Source organism: Vicugna pacos, chromosome 3 (assembly GCF_048564905.1).
Source record: "Vicugna pacos chromosome 3, VicPac4, whole genome shotgun sequence".
NCBI classification, from domain to species: domain Eukaryota; kingdom Metazoa; phylum Chordata; class Mammalia; order Artiodactyla; family Camelidae; genus Vicugna; species Vicugna pacos.
Genome location: NC_132989.1, coordinates 24,141,814 through 24,158,355, shown reverse-complemented (window position 1 = coordinate 24,158,355; position 16,542 = coordinate 24,141,814). Strand labels below are relative to the sequence as shown.

Sequence of the window (16,542 nt, the reverse complement as noted above, 5' to 3'; positions counted from 1 at the left end):
GCCTCGGCCAATCGATTGACTCGTACATCACCCGGGGCGTGATCTACTCCGGAAGGAGCGATATTTGCCCCGCCCCTCCACCAGAGCAGGCTGCCAATTGGCTCACCAGATTTCAGCAAAAGCTTAGGTAAGCCCCGCCCCACAAGGAGCTTGGCGCGTCATTGGCTCTCCCTCTGGCCAATCATCACACCCTTTCTGAGCCCACCGGTCCCTCAGACCCTCAAGCCCCGGGATGTTTAAATCGCACCTTGCTAGAGATCACCACTCCTTAGGATACTACCTAATTTATGTGGGACCGTGTTTCAAACTATTTTTTTTCTTCCCTGCTTCTTTCTGGTGTCATTACGTTTTGCTAGCCTTCTGCTGTAGATGGAACATTTGCCGCCGGGATGGCAGATGTTGCAACGAGACAGGTGTGTGCATTTCTGATGATCGGCATTGGCCCCTTCCAAGAGCTTTCCTTGGTCGGTGTCCCTTTTAAGCGCGCAATATCTGAGATTCTAGGTTATGTGGGGTAAAGGAAATTCCTTTTCAAGGAAAATAGGAGGGTTGAATCATCTCTTCGCTTAATTCTTACCACAGTCCAAAGGATCTCAAACTGTGGTTGTTTATGGAAATGTGAACATTGACTAGGTGATATTAAGAATTTATTCTTAATGTTGGGGATTTACTTTTAAAAAATCCTGTAGGAGTAGTGGTGGGTATACATGAAACAAGATTGGCCGTGAGTATTGGGTGATGTGTAACTGGTCCATTTTATCAATGCTCTCAAAGTTTAACCAGCATACTAATCACCTGGGGAATCTTGTTAGAATGTAAATTCTGATTCAGTCGATGTGGGTTGGGGCCCAAGAGCCTGCACTTCTAAAAAGCTCCCAGCTGATGCTGATGCAGCTGGTCCTTGGACCATACTTTGAGCAGCAGAGGATTATGCTATTCTCTTTGTATATCTGAAATTTTCCATAATAAAAAGTGTTTAAAATAACCTCAGAAGCTCTTTATAATACAGGCCCCCAAACTGATGATTCAGTCTAGAGTGGGCCCCAGGAATTAACAAGGCCTCCAGGTGCTACCCATGAAGATGGCTTGCAGAGCACAGTTTGAAAAACAAATCAGAAATGCAACCTTTATCTTTGAGAGACAGTAAGTCACAAATACAACATTTATCTGGTGTCAGGATTTTAGTAGTAGTAGTAGTGGCTGAGAGGTACAATGTAATTAGCAGGGTTTTATCCTAATACCCTTTTTATCTGTAGAATCTACTTCCCCAGAATGGAGGTGTGTGAGGAGTCTTTATCCTATAGTATAGAGATGGTGAGTGTGGGAGTCAGCACAGAGCCCTGCCATGCCAGGTGAGTTTGAAAATCAGGCTGGGGATTAAGGGAATATGGGATGAATTGGTTTCTGCTTTGATGACTATAATCACACTTTATGGGGCCACTATCTACTTCTTCACAGGTGGGAGGTAGAGACAGATGAAATTGTCCTACAACGGCGGCAAAAGCAGATAGATTATGGCAAGTGCACGCCTGGTTACCAGTGCTTTCTGCAGCAGGTTCCCAAGTGAGTGTAATTGTGGACAGTCACAACAAAAGTGTCAACCAAGTGGCTTTTATTCAATGTCAGATGATGGAAAGATACTAGAATCTGAGTGCTCTCACAAAGTGATCTCACTTTGCAGCATTACTAAAATGAATTATCCTGCAATCTAGCCCCAAAAATAAGTTTCTAAAATTTTTTTCAAGTGGAACAAATAATATTTGGTCCATAAGACTTTTTAAAGCTCTACCCATATTTGCTAATGAAGTTTTTTTTCTTTTTTTAGTTTAAATGCATTTTATTTTTAGAAGACCTACATGACATGTCTTTTTTTTTCTCAAAAACAATGCCTCTGCTCCAAATAAATCAATGTCAAAATAAATGAAGAGCTCAAGATGACATCAGTCCCATTTGTCTAAGACCTGGTGCTGCGTGGATGAAAAGCAGGGGCCAGCCAGTTATGATGACAGGTGATAGATCCAAAGTAACAGCCAAATTTGTTAACATTTTTCCATTTCTAAACCATCCTTAAAGAAAATCATGTGTGGGGTCACGCCATCCTCACAGTGGTCTAGCAGAGCAACCATGCCATCTGGATTCATGTTTTCACCAATAAACAACTGATAGTTTTTGAAATTAGCAAGGATGTGCTTGATTTGTTCTGCAGTGCCTATTATAAAAGGTTTTTACTCCTTTTGGCCTTTGTTCGTCAAGCTTCGCTTTGATTGACTTCATGTAGCCTTTGATATACTTCTTGTAGGTTTCTTTTGTGAAGCTGGTTTCCTGCAAGTTATGGTTCATGACAATATCGACACCAGTGATGACTGTGGTTTCGTGCCTTTGCCCTCAGGGCATTCAGTGGAGGCATTTTCACCAATAAGCGAGTCATCATTGTTACCCCCTGTCTTACTGGCCAACTTCCCCTCCATCTCCAGACACAGCCTGTCTTCAATCTCCTGGATCTTGTAGATGTCAGGGGAACATCTCATCATGGCTGATGAGATCCCAGTAGATGATCTTGATGGCGGCTGATGATGGCTGAGGCGCTAGATTAGCAGGAGCTGGGAGAGGCTCTGGGGGAGGGGAGGGGTTTGGGGGAGCAGGTGGAAAAGCTAATGAAGTTTTTTTTACTTCCATCCATTTTCACCTCATACCTCCAGCTGACTTGGCTAATTATGATATACTTGCCTAATTACAGGTAAGCTTATATGAATACATACAAACTAATGTATAAGAAGGTAGAATTTATTTTAAAGACATGTCAAATACTGTCTTTTCTATCTATCTTGATTTCTGAGAGAATTAGAATATCTAATTTACCCTTCTCAGAAGAAAGAATATTAGGGAGTTGGGAAGTTTGGTGTTTAAAGATCTCTTTGGATTGAGAGAATTGATCCTATCTTATTCTCAGAGACCCTAATGAGTCTCCTGATTCACTGTGATAAGCAGTGAGCTGTGCTCCATCACCTTGACCTTAGTCTGACACATTTGTCATTGCCAGGGCACAGCGACAGCCAGGATTTCACCCTCAAACACCAAACAAGAACAGGAGGTACAGTCGTCGCTCCTGGGATGCCCAGATCAGGCAATGGAGAAGAGCTCTACATTCATGGGACCCCCCTAGCCAGCCTCTGCAGGGCAGGGGGGCTGAGGGGTACGTGCATTATTCCTGGTTACTTCCTTGAGTGGTGGACTGAGCCCTACCTCTCCCCACTTTGCAGAAGTTTAGCTTTCACTGGCTGAAAAGGGAGAGTTTGAATGAGGTGCATGTTCTTCTGACTCTGTTGCCTCCCTAGGCAGGAAATGGAGAGTCTCTTAAAGCCAATGGATCCCACCCCTTTGGAGGACTTGTCTCAGGCCATAGAACCCTCAGAGAATCTGGATGAGAAACAGAAGGGAGCCTCTGCTGGAATCCACTGGAGCAGGGTCAGAGATGAGGTCTGGCTCAGGAGGTTACAATTTTGATGGGGTTCAAGGTAGTAGCCCAAGAACAAAAGAAGAAAAATGCGACAGCAGGAAAAAATGGCAGGACATGAGTAAAAAACTTTGAACTAAAACATTAGGATATTTAATTAGTAATGGAGGAAAAGTTGGGCTTCACTAGGGGCTATTTTATACTTGATGAAAATGGGTGTAATCTTCCTTTGAAATGAGAACTGAAACCTGACTTGCAAGGTTTGGTGGTTTTAAGTGTCTCAATGTCTTTGTTTTGCAAATGTACCAATGCTAACTTAACTTCTTATACTCAATCACTTAACTTTAATAAGCATGGTATTTTATTACTAAATAAAAAGGAAGATCACCTAGTGGTGAAGAACAAGGGCTTTAGAGCCTCAAACTGCTTTTTAATATTACCTTTGCCCACCATATGAGCAGTCACTTAACCTCTCCTGCTGTTTCATATGTCAGATAAGGAGATTTTGTCTCACTTGATGATTGGAGGCAAAAATGAGAATACATATTTAAAGTATGCAGCACAGTGCCTGGCACATAAGTGTTCCACAACAGCAATTATTGGAATCCATGTCTCCTGTCCTGCATGGTCACTGCCCCTTCTTTTGCCAAGGGGAAATGTACAAGACAAGCAAATGTGAAGTGCATCTTCCTTCCACTCCCATTTTCTTGATAAGTACCTCACTCTTCTTTTTCAGTTTGCAGATTTGGTGGCTCCTGCCCCCTCCTTTCCCTGGCTCTGTGTTGAAGATCCCACCACTGGCTGTACTTTCTAGCTGATCACAACTACTTATCTGTCCCAGACTTGAGTAGGGCACAAAATAGGGAAAACATGTCTTTCGGGGGACTTGTTTCTGAATGTAATAGTGAAGATGACTTGCATTACTTCTACTTTCCAATCAATTTAAAAAGAAATCTAAAACTCTCCTACAAAGAGATCATAACACGAAGGCATTGTTTAAAATCTCTCCTGTTCCCATCTTTTCCCCCTCTCCCTAAAACCTTGATAGCTCAGAAGCAAATTTACATAAGAGCCAGAAATCAATCTAGCTGTTCCACAACTTCTTCACCTATTAACTGCTATATTCAGGCTCTTCAAAAAGGACTTAAACTTTGGCTGAGGTGGGAGGTGGTGGTAGTAGTGGAGATTTAATAAAAGGTGGTTTTCTCTTCCTTAAGAGGAAATACAGTGCCATCATCATCTTTCCCTCCATCGGCCTGTTTCCTCCCTCTTAAAGAAAAGTGGTCCAGCTGTAACCACCGTACTGGCCCCCCTCCCCCCACGCAAGCAACTGAACCGCCTATGATGTCATAATCACAATCCCATTACCTCATCCTGCTGGGAGGGGGGCGTAGAGGGAGGAGACGTGAACAGCACTGGGCCCTCGTCAGCTTTACAGCGTTTTGGGTGATACCTAGTTATAGAACCAAGTGGGAACACCCCCGCAACCGTTATAAGTCCTTGGTTTATAAGGTTCGAGCGGATCCGGCTACTGGAAAAGGGGCTCCTGGGACTCAGAGCAGGCCCTAATCGGCGCTTGGACTACACTTCCCAGAAGCCTTCGCGCCGCGGACCGGTCCTCTGCTGGGGGAAGGGGGATTCCTTTAAAGAGGCTGCCGTGGAGGGCGGGACAGGAGAGCAGGTGAGAGGAACCTTGGCTAATTCTCTTACGCCGCTCGAACCGAGCTGGGGGCTGTAAGTAGACAGATGTAGTAATGGAGGGCGGGAGCGATAGCTTTGTTTATCTTCATCCGACACGGCCTCCCCCGCGGGTTTCGAGGTTTGCCTCCAACTGGGCCAGTTCACCTTCTGCACTGTTTTGGAGGGGGTGACTAGATAGTGAGGAAACGACCCTAATCCCTAGTCAAAGAGGCAGGCCTCTTCCCGACAGCGCTATCCAAGAAAGACTTTTCGGGAGAAACGACGCGTGGCTCAAGCCTCCGCGGACGGTTCAGGCGGATTCTGCGAACCGGAGCTATCTGCCCACTCTCCTCAAGGACCCGTTGGTTCGCTCCGGCGCCTTTTAAGGGCACCGTGGGGCGAACCGAGCGCTCAGAGCTGCTCCGGCCGCGGCCCTGGGAGCTGGAGGAGCCGCGGTAGGTGGCGGAGGGCAGGTGGCGCTGGGGCCTCGGGGCGGGTACCACGACCGTCCCTCCCTCCTTCCCTTTTTCCCCTCCCCCAGTCCTGCCGCCCGCGAGGCAGGGCCTCGCTGGCCGCCTCCGCGGGGAGAGCACGGGACCCAGTGGGGGAGGGGGTGGCGGAGTGCTAAGTCCCAGACCCTCTCCATCCCCTGCGTCCTGAGTTCGCTTCCCGCGGCCAGATGATGGAAGCTGATTGGGAAAAGGCGAACGACAGCCTCCCTGAGCGTGCTCCGGCACCCCCCCAACCAGGGGCCAGCGGACGCCCCATGCCCCACCCCGTGGGGACAGACAGGGCAACCGAGGGAGAGGTTGAAGATTGGAGGGGGGGCCTAGTTTTTTGCTTCTTCATTGGAGTGGGGGGAGGGGTGCTCCCCTCTTGTCACCCCTGTCCCCTCCAGTGCCATATGGAGGAAGAGCGGTCAGATCTCCACTTACCTGTTCGTGCACCTCCCTGCCTCTCTCATGTTTTCCTTCAGTATCCCCCAGAGCTGTGGGACTGGGACCTGGGGGGAAGGTCCCCAGGGGATATGTGATTCTCCTCCCCCTTGGCCTGACTTGATCCTAGGTTCTCCAGGTTTCAACACAACCTCAGCATCCCTAAACCCGAATGTCAAGGGTTACTGCCACCCAACAGGGGTGAGGGTCTAACCTTTATTTTAGGGGGATAATGGTGGAGAGAAAGCCTGGATTGAGAGTTTGGGCCTGGTGGTGTTTTGGGGAGGGCCTAGCGGCCTGCTGCTTTATATAGGGCTGAGCCCCGTGCCAGTTGTTAAGCTGAGAAGTTTTAACTTGTTTAGTGAACGTTCAGGGCTGTCTCTGCCTCTCAGATGTACAAAATGGAAGGGGGAAGGAAGGCGGCAAGAGAGGGCTTCTTATACTTTTTTCTATGCCTGCCTAAGAAAGAGGAGGCCCCTCGCGGAGCTGGTTTGCCTTCTTTTGTGTCCTGGTTTGATTCCTTATGGCTTCCGTTCTGTTCCCCCTCTCAGCCTGGCCTGTTTTAGGAAACTCAGACTGAGAGTAACAGTTGCCTAGTGGTAGTTGCATTGTTCCAATTACCGCCGTGTGTGGCCACATCCCAACAATTAAAATGCAGAAAAACACGAAATCACTCTCTTCACTTGATCCCAAAGAGAGCTGGGAGTTTGCTGTTTGGCCAAATGCCCCATGAAAAGCTTGAAAGAGTTTGCTTCACTCCCTGCGCCTCATGGCTGGTCAGCCTGAGGCCTGGGATCTATGAGGGAAAAGCCTGCAGTTAGGTTCCCTCTGGTTGATCTTTGAGGGCAGAGTTAAGAAACCAAGAGCAGAAGTGTTATAAGCTTTAGCTTTCCCCGCAAGAACATAGGGGAAGCCGCTGAAGGGAGCTCTCAGGAAGCTGGAACTTTGTTCAGTGTGGTAATAATAATTGTGCATGAAAATGTTATTTGACTATAGTGATGATTGACTTCTCCCACACCTTTTTTTCCCAACTCCAAGTACATCGAGGTGTATGTCTTTGCTTTTCCTTTTGGCCTGCCTCCCTCTGAGGTGGGAATGGGGTAGAGACCATTCTCTTTTTTTGCATAAGTAAAAGTGATCTGCCCTCAAGGTCACAGAAGAGCCCTTTTGGGCCTCTGATCTAATGCCAGTGAGGGAGGTTGGCATCCAGCCAAATAGATCAACCCAGTTGCCTTCTTCATCTTTATAGTATCACTTATGGCATTCTGAGGCTTTGCAGAGCAACAAATAGGAGGGGTGAGAAACGGCAGTCTGTATGGACTCCTGATTTGTATAGGCCAGATGGTATACTTTTTACATTTTGATATTTTGCGTTATGTTGTCCCTGTGACAGATTAAGATTATTCTGCCCATTTTACGTATGGATAAACTGAGACTAAGCTTAAATGATTTGCCAAGACCATCACAGCAGATCCAGATTTGATTCTTGATAGTTTGTTCTCTCTGCTAGCAAAAGCAAAAAACCTTCTGGTGAGCTGTCTGCCTGCTGGTCATTTCTGAGAACAAGCAGAACAGTATGGAAATGTTAGATTTACCTCCCCTTCTCCCTTGAACAAGACCTTTCAGGCAATTATGTGGGTTTGAAGCTGCCTCCTTGATATAATTAGTTTGCTTCTACTGGAGACTATGAGAAAGAGTTTTGATTAATTGTATCCCTGGTCTTTGAGTCAGATCAGGCTAAAAACTTGGTTGAACAAAGTCAGAGTTGTTTTTAACATCTGTAGTTGAATGTAGTAGGGAATTATCCTGGTACTATTTCTTTATCCTCTTATCATTTTATAGGAGAATATGTACAGTATCTATTGGAGAACAATAACATATCAGCTGTTTAGGCTAAAGGGGAACATAATACCTTGTTTACTCTGGTTTGAAGCAGAAAGTCATTCTTATGACCACTGTTCCTCTCTGTTCTTTATTACTATTTCTGTAGTTTAGGAAAAGGGTACCTCTTTTTGCTTCTGACTGGAAGGTAAATATTGAACTAACCAGGATAGAAATGACAATTTGGGCATTCCTTTCCCTCATTTGAGCTGTTTTCTAAGTGGTACTAGTATTCTGGTTAGACAGAGCAGAGTATGAACCAGGTTAGGAGCGGCAAATAGGTTTCAACTTGTTTGCCAACACCATTTCATTTTACTAGTTATCCAGTAAAGTTCAGAATGTTTCTGAGGTTATGTTTAGGCTTACCAGGAAAGAGCTGTGATCAATTAATGATGTCTGCCAGAGGCCTGACATGGGGATGCTGTGGTATGTGTGCCATGCATTTTCCATCTCTGGACTAGGTACATCTCTAATATCACTTGGGGTTGGTCCCCCTGTAATTGGCAGACTCAGCAGGCATGACTGGAGAGGGAAGTCCCAATGGTGCTAGAATGGTGCTGCAGTGGCAGAAGACGGCTCACGAGTGAGGTCTGGAAGAACAACAGGGAAGACATCCATCATTTGCTCCAAAGTGTGCAAGTCAAATTCCGGGGAGAATCATGATAACCCTGATCACTGAGCAGCTACAGAAGCAGACTCTGGATGAGCTGAAATGCACACGCTTCAGCATCAGTCTGGTAAAAGACCAGTCTTCCTGCTTCTCCACAACCCCCTCCCCCTTTTTTCTGAGACTGTTTGTTTTACTACTACACCCTTGTCCTGTGCTATATGATTCATGGTACCTGTACTGGAAGAGCCCAGTGAAGGCTCAAAACCCAGCTCAAAAGGAAGGGGGCAGGGATTTTTCCACTGCTAGAGAAGGGACACCAGAACTTGGGTGGAGAAGGGTTTGAGATATTGGAAGGTGTGGATTATTTTACTCACTAACTTTGAGAAGACAAGCAAAAGAGAACACTTAGGAATCCCTAACATCCCTGTAGCCCATGAGATGCAGGGGTGAGCTAAAGAGGGCTTTCTGGAGGTCTGTGTCCTAATCCAGAATCATAGTGGATGTTCTCTCTCTCTTACTTAGCCTTTGCCTGATCATGCAGACATCTCCAACTGTGGGAACCCTTTCCAGCTTGTGTCTGGTAAGACATTGTGTGTATATTTGTGTGTATGCCCATGCCTCCATCCACGCATTTCTTTTACTGGTTTCCAGTAACCAGGTTAGGTAGCCTGCCTCCGCAACTTTATTGCCAGGGTCACCTGAGACTGACACTTGTCTCCATTCTACTGCACTAGCATAGAAGTTCTCTGTTTAGTTTGCTCTTAGTCTAGCCTTGTGGGGACTTTAATAATCTAATTTTTGTTTGTTTTGGTTTGGTTTGGTTTTGGGGGGGTGGAGGAGGTAATTAGGTTTATTTATTTAGTTAGTTATTTTGATGGAGGTTCTGGGGATTGAACCCAGGACCTCTTGCATGCTAAGTGTGTACTCTAACCACTGAGCTGTACTCTCCCCGATCTAATTTTTGAATAGGTGATATAGTCACATGTTTCAAAATTTTTTAAATAGCAAAAAGTTTATACTGAGAAAAGCCTCCCTTCCTCTCCTATCTCCTATCCACCGAGCTCCCTAAAAGTAACTCCTTTTATTAGTTTCCTATCTATCCAACAAGAGTTTCTTTATACAAATAGAACCAAATATAAATGTAAATTTTTTATACCCATTCTTTTAACACAAAAGGTTTCATTCTATATATGTTATTTGACACTTTTTTTTTAAACTAACTATAATATATATCAGTATGTTACATTGAGCATTTCCTTGTGGGTGGCCAGACCCAAAGGAACATGAGCAGTTTTAGGGTTTTCCCAAGCATGAGTTCTACCATCAAAGAAAGGCCTTCCCCACTGTATTTGCTCTCCCTAGGAATACAAATGATCTCTTACCTGCTTGGTCACCTAACTCCTGTGTTAGTCTTGTTGACACATAGGAAGGGAAAAGGCAAAAGAAGGAAAGCATAAGCCTTCTTTTCCCAACTCGGGGCTGGTGGGTGGAGGAGCAAAGTAGAGCTTGGTGGAGTGGAGTGAGGAATGAGCATGGCACACACAGGCTTTTGTTTCTCTTGACTCATTCCACCTTTGAGGGGGAGTAGCAGGCAGTATATGAGACTATATTTTCAATTTCAAGTGGTTCCTTACAGTGGAGGCAGTGTAATATAGTGGTTAAAAGACCTAGCTTTAGCATCAGACAAATCTGGGTTTGAGTCCTGCTTTGGTGTTTTGATTTCTACACAACTTTTGGCAAGTTACTTGACTTTTATCATCTGTGAAGTGGGGGTAATTAATAGTACCTAACTTAAGAGGTTTTTGGGAAAGCAAAAAGTACTCATTACATTGTGTGGCACATAGTTAGCTCTTAAAAACATATTATCATTAATTTTTATTATGACTGCCTTCCAGAAGGTGCTTCCTGGAGGGGCCTGCCCCATTGTTCCTGTGCTGAGTTCCAGGACAGCCTCAACCTCAGCTACCACCCCTCAGGCTTGAGCCTGCACCTCAGACCACCCAGTCCGGGAAGTTCCCCACAGGAACAGCCCCTTTCCCAAGTCCTAAGCCCTGAGCCCCCAGACCCAGAAAAGCTTCCTGTGCCCCCTGCCCCTCCATCAAAGAGGCACTGCCGCTCACTCTCAGTGCCCGTGGACCTGTCTCGCTGGCAGCCGGTGTGGCGGCCCGCCCCCTCCAAGCTGTGGACTCCCATCAAGCACCGGGGCAGTGGTGGAGGGGGTGGGCCGCAGGTGCCTCACCAGAGCCCCCCGAAGCGGGTCTCCAGCCTCAGGTTCCTCCAAGCTCCCAGTGCCTCTTCTCAATGTGCCCCAGCCCACAGACCCTACAGCCCCCCTTTCTTCAGCCTGGCCCTGGCCCAAGAGTCCTCTCGTCCCTGTGCCGCCTCCCCCCAAAGTGGCTCCTGGGAGAGTGATGCTGAATCCCTGTCACCTTGCCCACCTCAACGGCGCTTCTCCCTGTCACCCAGCCTGGGCCCGCAGGCAAGCCGCTTCTTGCCCTCTGCCCGGAGCTCCCCCGCATCCTCCCCAGAGCTGCCCTGGCGACCTCGAGGCCTCCACAGTCTTCCCCGAAGCCGCTCACAGCCTTGTGATCTTGATGCCCGCAAAGCTGGGGTCAAGCGGCGCCATGAGGAGGACCCTCGGCGGCTGCGGCCTTCCTTGGACTTTGACAAGATGAATCAGGTGGGACTAGCAGGACTAGGGAAGCTTGGATGGAAGTAGGGGGACACTCCTCTTTTCACCTTTATGCTGTCCTCTAGCTCCATTCCCTCCTGGCAGGGTCTCCCCTAGAGCTCCTTTCTGTCTGAGCTTTTGCTAAGGTATTCTACCATCCCAATTTGCCTAGAACTATCCTGGTTTTAGCACTGAAATTCTGTGTCCTATGAAATTCCTCAGTCCTGGGGGTTTCAGAGAAACTTAGGGTGAGACCCATGTTAAACCTTCCAATAGAGATCCTAGATTGTCCTGCTAGAGGCACTTTCCCTCCTCTCTGAGAATACATGAACCACAGAAACCCCATCATCTGTGCCCCACCCCTCCTCATGCTCAGAGCTGATTTTGCCACTTGCCCTTCGCTGCTTCAAGTGGGTCTGTGAGGGCTTAAGCAAAATAAGCTGTTGCATCATTCATCTGCTCAACAAATGTTTTTTGACTTCCCATTGTGAGTGCAGTTGTTATATGCAGTTGCCCACTTTTTTCTTATTCTGCCTTCTAGACCATTGGGTCACAAACCTCTTTGAGAACTCACTCACTTACTGATAGAGTCATTCATTCAACCAGTCAGCAAACATTACTGAATACCTACTGCGCAGCAGGCTCAGACTAGGCACTAGCAATACAGTAGTGAAACACTAGACAGTATTCCTGCCCATGTGAAGTTTATATATGAGCTTCTAGTCTTGAATCTCATAGAAACTATGGGCTATTTCCTCAAAATGTACATGTACAGTAAAGTTTCCAAATTTTATCAGGAAGTCCACAACCTTACTCTAAAGCTGAGAACTCCTGCCTTCAAGGGTAACCACAAAGGACACTTTGAAATACAGCTTGGGCCAGGGTTCTTTGGGAAGTTAGCATCTTTCTTTGCCTTAATTTTCTTTGTTTGTTTGACAGAAACCATACTCAGGAGGTCTCTGTCTCCAAGAAACATCCCGGGAAGGCAGCAGCATCTCTCCACCGTGGTTCATGGCCTGTAGCCCCCCACCCCTCTCTGCTTCCTGCAGCCCCATTGGAGGTTCCTCCCAGGTGCTGAGTGAAAGCGAAGAGGAAGAGGAGGGGTCTGTGCGGTGGGGGCGGCAGGCGCTGAGCAAGCGGACACTGTGCCAGCAGGACTTTGGGGACCTGGACTTGAATCTGATTGAGGAGAACTAAAACTGAGAGGCTACTTCCTGGGGCCACACAGACTGACTCTCTTATGGCTACTAACAAGTGTCGAGGCCCCAAGGCCGGGGGCCTAGCCTGGGAATAGGGGTGAGTGGAGGGCTCCGACTCAGGGCAGCCGGAAATCTTCTCGCTCCAGGAAGCTCGACCATGCCGAGAGACTGGCCGGGACAAGATAAACGGAGCTGATGGCGGGAGGGACAGCCCCAGAGCAGACCCTTCCCATGGCGGCCCTGAGTGTGAGTATCCCTGCCACTGAGAAAGCAATGGGCAGGGAAGGAGGGGGTCTGCTGACCCCAGCTCGGGGAATTTCACTAGCCCCTTTGCTTCAAAGGGCACTTGTGTCTTAGAATTTGGCCAGGGTGGGGGGTTAATTCAGCCTCCCCGGAGAAATTGTGTGAGAGTGTGTGCGTGCATGAGAGTGTACTTGAGGAAAGGTCTGTTTGGGTAGCCTTAGGGAAGGAAGGCAGTTGCTCCTTAACAGCCAAGCATCATGGAACCCCCAGGATCTTGAGTTTTCAAAGGACAGGGGGCTTGTTCAAGACGTCAAGGGCAAGGCACCAAGTTTTTCTTTTTTTCTACGTAGCTCTGGAACCAGGCTTGTAATCCATTAGCATTGATGGCTTTGCAAAGGATTCTGTTCTGGGGTACAGCAGGGTCTTTTAAGTGCTGTGACCTCAGCTAATAGTCTTTTCCTCAGGCCCACACCCTCCCCTACATAGATCTAGTACTGGCTGGAGAGTGCTCTCCACATTGATTCTGAGCTGGCCTTTTTTGCCCATCAGATTGCCTAGGCTGTATACAACCTGCCTCTCTTACTCTCTAAGTGGATGCAAGCACATGTGGGCAACAGGCAGCACTGAAGGGCTCCATCTCTCTCTGCTGATGGGACCTTTTCCCCCTCACCCTCTAACCTTTGAGGATCCAGAACAAGGAAGGATGGCCCTGTATGGAGGCTGACCTGCAGCAGAAGTGGTGTTCAGTCACCAGCAGGCATGGGTGAGCTCACCCCAGCACTACCCTTTGGAAGCAGACTGTGGAGAAACCTGTTATAAGATCCAAGCCCGACCTCTTTTCTGACCTGCTTGAGAAGGAGGAAGGGGATGTCAGCATTTACCAGTTTGCTTGTCTTCCACTCCTGCCAGGAAATGTTTATTTGCCTCTAATTAGCCCTTAGAGACCTCAGGGAGGTTGAGGCTCACTGAGGGACTGGCTGAGGATATGTAAAGCAAAGGCTGTGAGAAGCAGCTGAAAGTTTTTTGTTGTTGGATTAAGTTTCCTTTTTTGTTTTACACCCACAAGTTGAGTCAGGACAGCAGGTCCTGGTGGCCATAGTGATAGGTGTAAGGACTGCAGGAGCCCCGGCAGGGCTGGCTCCAGCCGAGAGGCCTGCTGAAGCTGCCGCCAGAATAGTTTGTGAGGCTTTGTCCAGCTTCGGTTAGACCCTGCAAGACCAAATTGGACCTGCCCTTCCTGTTTATTGGAAGAAGGGCATTTTTCCAGGGTGCCGTAGGAACCAGTTGCTCATGTTAGGGAAGAAAACAAAAGTCTGTGTGTTTTCTTCCTCATGGAATTGAACCTGTCATTTTCTAGGTCTCCCACATGTCGGATAGGAGCATCAGTGAGGCTCCAGCCTCCTCACCTCTCCTTGGGAGGAGGTGGTTGTTTCTTCTCCAGTCTCCAGCCCTCAGAGGTTCTACCCTTCCAGGACTCCTTCCTTTCTCCTGCGAGTTACCACATATCAGTGAGCTGCCAGGTCTGTAGGGGCCTGAGAGGCTCTCTGGAGAATCCAGGGAAACTGTGAGCCCAGGAGTTGCCCATCCTTGGTTTTATTCCCTCCCCCTGGCTCTTCTCCCTCATTAGGCCATAATTTCCCTAGTGACAGCTTCTTTTCCTCCTGGGGCATCCTCATCCCTGGGCTCTCGGTTACAGATTGGCTGTGCCAGCTTCCAGTAGGCCACTGGAATGCCAGTGGGGTCTCTGCAAGCCCTAAGCTGAAGATGTGAGGGCAATAATTCTGCCTCCACCCTGGCTTCCCTAAAGCTATAGGGCACCACCCTTAGGGGAGAAGGTCTATAGATTCCATATCTGAATTCCATTACTTTAAGATCTGGGAAGTTAAACTAGCTGGAGCTTCCCAGTCTAAGCGCCTGTGGCCCTGGGACAAGCCTTTATGAGAAGTGGTTCATTTCGCTTTACACAATAAATCTGTTCCAACAGTTCTGTGTAAACCAAATGCTATTTTTCAACACATTTGGACTGCTGACCATTTAAAAGCAGCCTGTGATTGCTTCTTTTGTAAAGCAAGCAACCTCCCTCTACTTTAGCTGTTTTGACTATTTGGATTTTCACATATTGGGCTTATCCAGAGTGGAACACACTCTACAGGGCTGTGGTTAACACTGGGTAGACATCTGCATTTGTGTTGTGTGTGTGGTGTGGCTGATCAGTAGGTGAGTATTCCTGCGTGTGTGAGTGAAGCCACTCCCAGGCTGGTGCTCTCCTCCTGTGCCCGGTGACTGCCCAGTGGCAGCTCCAGCTGCCCTTCACTCCCACCTGCTGCCAAAGTCCCTGTGCTAATGGGATTACAAATACAAGAAGTGGAAAAAATTTTTTTCGTAAACTTTGTTTTATATTAAAAAAAATCCATTAAGTCTGTGTGTGTTAAACATGAGGTTCTGCCTCTGTGGCTGTGTTTGAAAAAATAAAGTTTTATTAGAATAATCCATTTTCCCAAGCAGCCTTGTGTACTACAGTGTCTTCTTCCTTTCTCCACAAAGAAAGGCAAGGAGGAAGCGGGGAGAAGGCCACCTAACTCTTCCAGCCTCTTCCTCTATAATGTGGCTGGGCCTTTGCCCTTTGAGAGTAGTATTTGGTCCCTGGGCTTTTGTGGCCACAGCAGTTACATCCTATGGCCCAGGCATCTGTTAAGGCCTTGGTTATTTCTGGCAGTCTGATTTGGTCTCTGGTTTCCTTGGTACTTATAGGCATCTCTTCTTCCCTCCTGTCACTCTCACTTCCAGCAGGCTGAAGTCAAGTTTTAATACATTCTTGCTCCCTGAGAAATGCTTGATGGTGCACTAAGAAACTTGTCTAGATTGGGTTGTAGGCTTTGGGGAGAAGGCAGGATAGGAGACTTGACCAGGAATTTCTTCTAAGAGTTTTCACATGTTGTGTCCTGGAGAGATGGGAGATACAGTCGTCAGAATTCAGATTCCAAAGACTTGAGCAGTTTCTCCATTCTGAAAATAACTGATTTTGGAAAGTTATCCTAGCAGCAGAGCTTTTCTTTTACTCTAAAAGGTGGTATTTTTCCTAATGCTTCAATTTGGAATGTTCGTCTGCTGAAAGAAGCTGTGTGGCTCACTCTCTCTTTAGACCTTTCTATTCCACCCTTTCTTCTCCCTATGTTAGCATTCTCCCAATGTGTGTGGGTGAAGTGTAGTTGCTTAGAGAGCGAGGCAGGAGCCTCTGTCCCTAAGCCATAGCCTTTCTTTACCAGTTGTGCTGACTTGTCAGGCGGCAAGAAGAGTCAAGTTGCTCAGCCTCCGTCCCAGTTTCCTGCTTCAAATTGGTGGCACTCATTGTTGAATACCAATGAAGTGTGCAAGAGGACAGGATTGGCTTGACTACCTGGAGCAGGAACCTTTAAAGGGATGAAACTATACTCTAAAAGGAGTGGGAGTTGTCAGCCTCCCTTGGAAACAAAGACAGGGCTTTGAGGGGGTGGGCCAACAGCACGTGGTTAAAGCAGCTCAGAATTAGAGGTTCGTTTTTTGAAACTGCTGTTTCACTTCACCTGTTTGAGCAGGGGTAAAATCTGAGCATCTAAAGTTACTCCCTCCCCCCTTTTTTTCCTTTCTGTTCAATTTTTTTGTTGGGTTTTTCTGTTTATTTTCTGTGAAGGCAAGTGTGATTTCATTTTCCATTCCTGAAGCATAGGAAAGAATATAAACTCCATGAGGGCAAAGGTTTTGTTTTAATCACTGTTGTGTCACCAACACTTTGAAACTTTACCAGCATATGAAAAGTACCTGCCATATTTGTTGAATGAATTTCTCATGTTTGCCTTCCCATCCTTGAGCTTAGGCACATTTCTGTCTCT

The 16,542-nt window shown here is 47.2% G+C and overlaps 2 protein-coding genes and 1 pseudogene across 4 annotated transcripts; 2 read left to right on the top strand and 1 right to left on the bottom strand.

Moving 5' to 3' along the window:
• The first annotated feature begins 217 nt into the window (after nt 1-217).
• On the top strand, nt 218-4,314 carry LOC102530718 (oocyte-specific histone RNA stem-loop-binding protein 2-like). The gene is made up of 6 exons (XM_015239525.3): nt 218-413; nt 1,257-1,352; nt 1,459-1,563; nt 3,041-3,193; nt 3,336-3,444; nt 4,191-4,314. The coding sequence occupies exons 1-6, from the start codon at nt 370-372 to the stop codon at nt 4,266-4,268; spliced, it is 585 nt and encodes a 194-aa protein (XP_015095011.3). The 5' UTR covers nt 218-369; the 3' UTR covers nt 4,269-4,314.
• Nucleotides 1,832-4,961, bottom strand: LOC116278145 (translationally-controlled tumor protein-like; annotated as a pseudogene).
• Nucleotides 4,962-4,998: 37 nt separating this feature from the next.
• On the top strand, nt 4,999-15,161 carry FAM53C (family with sequence similarity 53 member C). 3 transcript variants are annotated; one of them, XM_072956916.1, is made up of 6 exons: nt 4,999-5,135; nt 5,385-5,589; nt 8,458-8,687; nt 9,083-9,140; nt 10,456-11,240; nt 12,171-15,161. In XM_072956916.1, the coding sequence occupies exons 3-6, from the start codon at nt 8,610-8,612 to the stop codon at nt 12,426-12,428; spliced, it is 1,179 nt and encodes a 392-aa protein (XP_072813017.1). In that variant the 5' UTR covers nt 4,999-5,135; nt 5,385-5,589; nt 8,458-8,609; the 3' UTR covers nt 12,429-15,161. The 3 variants fall into 3 exon arrangements, with proteins under 3 accessions (XP_072813017.1, XP_006204652.1, XP_006204651.1); XM_006204590.4 differs by lacking the exon at nt 5,385-5,589 and having other exon boundaries at nt 5,007-5,135; XM_006204589.4 differs by lacking the exon at nt 4,999-5,135 and having other exon boundaries at nt 5,225-5,589.
• The last annotated feature ends 1,381 nt before the right edge of the window (nt 15,162-16,542 follow it).